This window comes from Centroberyx affinis, unplaced genomic scaffold, assembly GCF_046629955.1.
Source record: "Centroberyx affinis isolate AG114_WGS23_722 - 3 ecotype Tasmania unplaced genomic scaffold, CSIRO-AGI_Caff_v1 ptg003391l_1, whole genome shotgun sequence".
Lineage (NCBI taxonomy): Eukaryota > Metazoa > Chordata > Actinopteri > Beryciformes > Berycidae > Centroberyx > Centroberyx affinis.
In genome coordinates this window covers 99988-107232 of record NW_027281376.1, presented here as the reverse complement: position 1 = coordinate 107232, position 7245 = coordinate 99988, and the positions used below count along the sequence as shown (strand labels likewise).

General features: G+C 46.8%; 1 protein-coding gene across 1 annotated transcript in view; it reads right to left on the bottom strand.

The window, feature by feature from the left end:
• Positions 1-1021: 1021 nt before the first annotated feature.
• The window catches only part of cnot4b (CCR4-NOT transcription complex, subunit 4b), a 42334-nt gene continuing 36110 nt past the window's right edge, over positions 1022-7245 (bottom strand). Inside the window, exons 11-12 of the mRNA XM_071539081.1 lie at positions 6991-7227; positions 1022-1945 (exon numbers count right to left, since the gene is read on the bottom strand). Coding sequence (XP_071395182.1) covers positions 1608-1945; positions 6991-7227 — 575 coding nt within the window. The 3' untranslated portion in view covers positions 1022-1607. The remainder of the gene's footprint in view (positions 1946-6990; positions 7228-7245) is intronic.

The window sequence follows — 7245 nt, the reverse complement described above, 5'->3', positions numbered from 1 at the left end:
GGTTAGACTGCATCAGTGTATTAATCCTCAAGAATACTGTTGAATACTGAAACTTGTCAGGACCTTATGCAAAAAAAACAACAAAAAAAAACAAAACAACTTAAGACCATTAAAAAATAATTGGACGTTTTGGATAATGAAGGGGCACGCGTTGTACCCCTCATGTTACCGATTGTTTGAGTTGCCCCGAAGCACTACTATCCCAGCGCACATAGCCTCAAGAGATAATCTTAGGAAATAAAAGACGAGGAGTTAAGTGGGGAAAATGTCGCCGATCCCACTTTAGTCTTAAGTAGCGAGATGAACAGATTGATTCGATAGAACTTCCAGCCGCCGCCTAATCCAATTAAAAACAAATATTCTTTTTGAAATGTTCAAAATATAACTCTTTACCCTGATTTAAATCTCTAAAAGCGAAACATTCAACAAATGGACACTAAAGTAAGTGCTGTCTCTGTCTCAAATACAAACCGCCTGACCGCATTAATGTATTACAGGCCAAAACATGAACAGGAACAATTACTGCAATCATAACCATAACCCGATCTAGGACCAGTGGGAGAGGTCTCTGAGTGATGGCGACTGACAATGAGCGCCACACAGTGGCACCTACTGCGTTAAGCCCACTCTGTACTGAGATGCTTCACATCTAGTGCCAGTCTGTCTCCCTTCTACCCTCTGATACAGAGGTTTGGCGGACAGATTTCGTGGGGGTAGAGGGTGAGTTCTCTAACTAAACCACCCCTCCCAGGGCCTCCTGAAATCCAGACCTCCTGACCGCTTCTAGCAAGACTCTGAGACCATGGGACGGACCCCCGAGCCCGTTTACGGCGGAAAAACAAACATAGCAATACTCAAGCGGAGTACAGACATTGCATCTCTTCCCATCGAATCAGATCGGGCCTTAGATTTTGCTTTTCAATTTCTCCCCATAATTCCTTTGATCCTGTGAATTAAAAAAAAAAGCTAAAGTTCCCTCCTGATCAAAGAATCGAGCCCCCCCCCCCCCCCCCCCCCCGCATCTTAGACGCAGCAGGTTTCTCGGAATCGTTTGCCTCGGGTTTTTCGAGGGAAGCGGCTTCTCTCGTGTAGACAGATTGAGGAGATGAGCTTTTCCTGGCAAACCGTTTGAAGGCAGACGCGCTCCAATTGTGTTTCCGAGACTTACGCGGCATCAGTCAATTGTTTCTATTCCAAAGCGCCTCTCAAACATTGTCTTACTTCCTCGACACGATGAGTGTATTTTCCCTCGAGATCCAAATTCTCTGATATCTGGATCACCGCTACTTGCGCATAATTCTACAAACTCTGGAAATCCCTGTCAATTCTCGGCCAATCACGGGGGAAGACCCCTCTCGTTTGAGTAGTCCTGCGTACTCGTGATGCTGTCGGGACAGCGTTGGGAGGCGTGGCTGGGGTAGCGCGCCTAGGGCAACTTCAACAACCAATCAAAAACCAAGACGAGAAACACAACAGCTCAGAAGATCAGGAGGAGGAAGAAATGAAAATAGTATATCGTCGTCTTATTATTCGTTAATAGTTTTGTACTGTATCTCTGCTGATTTGGTTGAGTGATTCTCTGTGGATGGTGGAGGGGGAGGGGGGGTTTAAGGTTTACATTTGACGGTCCCCTTAGTGGCGGTCCACGGCGGCGCTCTGTAGCAGGTCTGTCTGGGTCTGGCCGGGCGGTCTGAAGGCCGCCTGGAAGCCCGGCGGGGGGGAGTGGAACTGGGCGGCCGGGGACGGGTAGGGCGCCCAGCCGGGTCTGTGGGGAGGGGCCTGGCTCCCGAAGGGGCCGCTGTGTGGGGGCTGGGGGGGGGGGGCGCCGCCGCCGCCGAGCCGGACGGGGCGTCCATCTCTGTGAGGGCCTGCAGGGACTTGAGCCAGTGGGGAGGATTGTCGTCGTGGAGAGACTCCAGACTATTGCCGCCGGAGGCCGGGATCCCTGCGGAGAGACAAGGGACATTACAGATGGAGGACGAGGCAGCAGTATTTTTTTTTTTTGTCTGTTTGTAAAGCTAACATGCTTCTTTTCCACATTAAAATACCAATAAATAAATAGGCTGTGTGTGTCTGTGACCTTGTGTCTTCTTAAAACTTTTCTTTTTGTGAAAGCCTTTGGAAATGTTTGATATATGTTTTTATTTTATACTGTTTCTACTGCTTCTATTCATTTGATCTTATTCATTTTATCGTTCTTACTTCCTCGGTGCTCAAGCCCTTTGGCCTTATTCTCATTTTATCTGCCTTGTCTGGTTTTATTTTCTTTTGTAAAGCACTTTGTAACATTGTTAAGAAAAGTGCTATATAAATAAAGTTTATTATTATTATTATCATTATTATTATTGTTGTGTCTTCATGCCTATACTGCCTAAAATTGGCTTTTGGGATGTTTTGGAGCATATACCATTTGCTGTGGGCATATTGTACGGACTGTTTGGCCAGTAGTGACCTGGGGCCCGTTGCATAAAGATAGACCTGGTCTTAGACTTAAATGTGACTTTAAGTCAAACTTGCTATAGACATTTATATTTACCGGTTCCTACTACTTCTTGGTTGTTGTAGATCTCTAATGGGTTGTTTCTGTCTCTAAAGACTCACTCTCTTCTTCAGACTCTTCCCAAAAACCAAAGATTTGGCATCTTTTATGAAACAGCTTCAGTATTTAAACTTCCCACTCTGACAGTTAGGCCGACTCGTTGCCATAACAACAAAGTTCTTAACTCAAGATTAACCGGGGGGGAAGGTGGTTCCTTCCTCAAAATAAGTCAGTTGTAATATTTAAAGAGCAACTAAACTCCGTATTCAAATCTTTGGTGAAGCCTGACGCCTAATGGTGAAATGTAGGGTACTGTACTGCTCATCTGTTATTGGCTGGTCTTTGTGCCAGGTGATGTCACCACCTGTTGTACTCTATGGAAGGTGACACCACTTGGCACAAACACCAGCCAATAGCAGATGGGCAGTGCAGTACCCTACTTTTCACCATTAGGTGTCAGTCTTCACTAAAGATTTGGGTGGGGTTTAGTTACTCTTTAAGTAACAGACAGTCTTAATTAGCCGAGTCCAACCTGAGAATGTAAGACCAGTCTAAGGCTTAGACTAGTCTTAAACTAGTTTTATGCAAGTGGCCCCTGGGTTGTGGCTATCAAGGTGAGGCTAGCGGCCACAGAGCAGGGAAGTCACAGCAACAACAACACTGGAGGAAAGCAGCAAGAAAAAGAAACAGCAAAGTTAAACCTTCAAAAAACACAATGAACTCCAGTGTTGCCTTTTTTTGTTATTGCAGATCGGCTGCAATGTTCCCCGTCTGCTTCTCCAACACCTGTGGAGGCTTTACCTCAGCCTCAGGCTAGAAGACAGCTCATGTCAGGGCGGGAACTTGACCGACTGAGGGGGAGGAGGGCGGGACTAACAATACACTTCCCGGCTTCCTGACTTTCCTTGGATAATGGAAGGAGGGGAGAGTGTTACTCATTCACTTTCCCCACCCACATGTTCCAGCCAGTCCAGGGGATTTGAATCGACAATCTGCCAGTCACAAGCCCACTCCTTGAACCCAACACTACCTCCGTTGGCAGAATTACATCTCAATATGTCATCCCCCACCAATCACCAAGGTTATTATAGTTCCGCATTTTTCATTAGTTTTTATTTTTATTTCGTTTTGACTTTTTGTTTTCAATTTCAGTTTAGTTTTAATTAGTTTTTAAAGCGGGTTTGCTAGTTTAGTTTAAATTTTTTTGAAAATGCTTAGTTTTAGTTTTTATTAATTTCAGTGTTAGTTTTAGTCTTTTTTTGTAATATGGGGTATTTGTCGGGGGCAAGATTCAAAAATTCAAAATACTAGGCTTATGTATGAAATAAATTGACAAAGACGAAAACTAAAGACATTTTCTCTATAATTTTAGTTAATTTTAGTTAGTTCTGTAAACACACAATAGAGTTTCAGTTATCGTTTTTTTGTAAAGCCTCGTTTTTATTTTTATTTCATTAACGAAAATGTTTTTTCCTAGTTTTCCTTATTCCGTTAGTTTTCGTTAACGATAATAACCTTGCCAATCACGCAGTCCCCCTCAGGGCCAATCAGTGACAAAGATGTCCTGTAATTGTAGCACCTACTTGGGTTGTCAAAATCTAATCAGCATTGTTGGAGATATTGTGCGTAACGGCCGGATAGATGAACGAACGAATGAACAAACGGACGCTGACTGATCCACAACCCCCCCCCTCGTGTCACAGACATAGAGAACTCCCCTCCACAGACAAGTCCTGTAGAGTAAGACGAGCTGAATCTCTGTGCTGTGATCTGACAGACACGGCCAGATTTGTCAGCATCACAGAGTGGGCAGCGGGCCGTCTACAGCGATCATCACCGACCGGCCCGTCTGTGGATCGATGCTCTGGGCGGGGCCGCGGGGCCCGAGATAAGAGAGGCCGGTACTGAAGCCAGAGGCTCAGACAGAGGGGGATCGATCGCCTTCCATTACGCCGAAGCAGTTGGAAGGAGCTGGCTCGTCCCCCTGTAGGCCTGTCCTGCAGTACAAAGCCCGGAGCCACGACTTAGTGGTGAAACTCAATAGCATAACAGAGGAAATCCCTTAGCCAGCACGGCGGCTCTTCTCAAATCCAGGCCATTCCTCCTGGCCACCAAGACCTGGGGAAGAGAGCGCATTTCTGAGCATCGCCTGGGAGAAATACTGTCGACGCCGGGTTTTTTCGAAAAATGCCCATTTGAATGCTTCAGCTGTTGGTGGCTGGTCTGAAATCACCACCCACCAAGCATACGGTCACCAGACGTCCCGGTTTGTCCGGGATTGTCCTGGTTTGTCCGGGATTGTCCCGGTTTCAAGATGGGTGTCCCGAGTCACACTTAACGGTCCCGGTTTGGGGTTTTGAAAATGTGGTCGCCCTAACCAAGCACCAATGCCGGTAAAATGCGTCTTTGATGAGTAAATCGTTAAGTGTCACACAAGTTTTAGAGACGATAACACTTGGATCTTATATACAGTCTTTGGTCTTTACCTGTTCTCAGACTTTGTCCCGGCTGACCACTGTTCACTCTCTCTGACCGTGAGCCAATCAAATCAAAGCAAAAGAGGCTCCTGATAGGCTGCCTGTTAAGATGCTGTACACAAAGTAGTAGCGTCTAAACTTCTGTTTCTCTGCTGTCTGGATGGATAAGTAGCCTGATGTTAGTTGAAACTGAACATTAATCTCATGTGGCGAGTCACTGAATGTTTATTGGATGTTTCACACAGTACCTGATTCTATGCACAAAATACCATTGCAAACCGGTGGGGTGACATATTTCCATGAAAAATGTATATAAATTATTTGGCTGGTAAAACTTAACTCTTGGCAAGTATATGTTTCTTAGCCCAAATCCTCTACTGATGTGAGCCTGTGGCTTCAGAACAAGACCAAACAGCACACATTAGAAAAGCTTCAGGGTCGGCAACGAGTCTCCTTATGACAGAAGCCAGAGGTTCTTTCCTTCATAGATGTTTCAGAGCAACAGGCATCTTGGGGTGGCTCAGGACCGCGGTCTCTCGCATTAAGGGTGAGACAGAAAGCAATCATCATTACATAAACACACTAACTACAGAGTGGGAAGAGATTTGCCGTTCTAAGCCTAATTGGCCCGGAGGCGGATGTTATGAGCATCATTTCTTCCCAGTGGGAAGCGCGGCGCCTCAGGCCAATCGTGGTGGTGGGGTGGTGGTGGGGGTGGGGGGACGCTTCTCCAGCCTCTCTCTGACAGATAGATTGATGCCACACGCGAATGGATATATATATATTGTCATCGTAACATCCCGGCACAGGCCAACGCCACCAAAAAGTGTGCGGTGTACACCATGAGCCTCCTACATTAATACAAAGGCCAGTCACGTTTGGTAAAAGTATTTGCACTACATTCATTCACTGGTAAGAAAAATCTAGGCTACAGCTCACTCAAAACAAATAGTTGAGTATTTTGGCGCCATTAGTCCAACATCGTTCTCCTTATCCCATAAACCCTTGCGTTTTGGGATCAATTCCTGTAGTTGGTTCAGGTTACGTTCTCACTCCTAACGAACCTCACTGCAGTTCTCTTGGAGGACCGTGACGCGCATTTTCAGGCGTCTTGTTGCGGTCATTTAGTGCCACCTGAGTTAGGGCGTTTTCACACCTGTAGTTCGTTTGCTCTGGTCCGAATCAGTTGATGAGTTTGTAAACTTGGAGCGTTTTCCCCTTGGTTCGGTTTCTTTTCACATGGAGAAAAATCCAAGCGAACCAAAATGCATCACTACAAACCAGGTGAGAACGTTCACTCCGCTTATTGGTCAGATGTGTCTGGGGCGGGAGCAAGGAAGTAAATACAGGAAGAAGGTCCTGTGTTCTGGACTAGTGCACATTGCTATGCAACATGGAGCAACGGCAGAGTTGGCATTTGCTCATAACTGTTGTAATTATCTGGGCAATATACCAGGCAACACTGTACCAGCAGAATGCCCAATGCACTTCGAGGAAACGTCTTGAAAATGCTATACTGGCTATACCTGCTACACCTGCCATACCTGCTACAGGAGCCGCTTAGCTCAAACTTGCAGAGTAAATTGAGTACACCTGGTAGTCGGGTCGGATCGAGGTCGGATCACGTTCCCACCACAAACGAACCGCTCCGGAGTTCGTTCGGGACCGGACCGAGACCACCTCCTCTAAAGGGTCTCGGTGCGGTTGTTTTGGTCCGCACCCGAGTGCGATTACTGTGTTCACACCTGCCCAAACGAATCGCACCAAGGGGGAAAACGAACCAGAGTCCGATTTAACCGGACTAAAAGCGCAAATGTGAAAACGCCCTTAGAATGGCATTGTTCCCGCCTGACCAAACGAACCAAACTAAAGCCGCTTCAGAGTTCCAATAAACCACTCCAAGCACGCTTGGTGTGACCGCGTCCTTAGTTCCTGCCGGGACCACAGAGCCCTTGAGCAGGCATTGCGTCCTACCTGTGATGATGGCTGGGTCCATCCAGCTGGCCGTGCCATCCCAGCTAAGGCTGTGAGAGAGGCCCCCCGAGCCCACCGGCGCCCCCGTGTGGTTGACGCTGGACGAGGATGAGGACGAGGACGAGGAAGACGAGGAGTTGGGCAGCCCTCCAAAGTTGATGTTGATGTTGGGTAAGAGCGCTCTGAGGCCGTCTTGCCACTCTTTCACATTTATACTCTCTACACAACCGCTGTTTTCTGCATGGAAACAGAGGG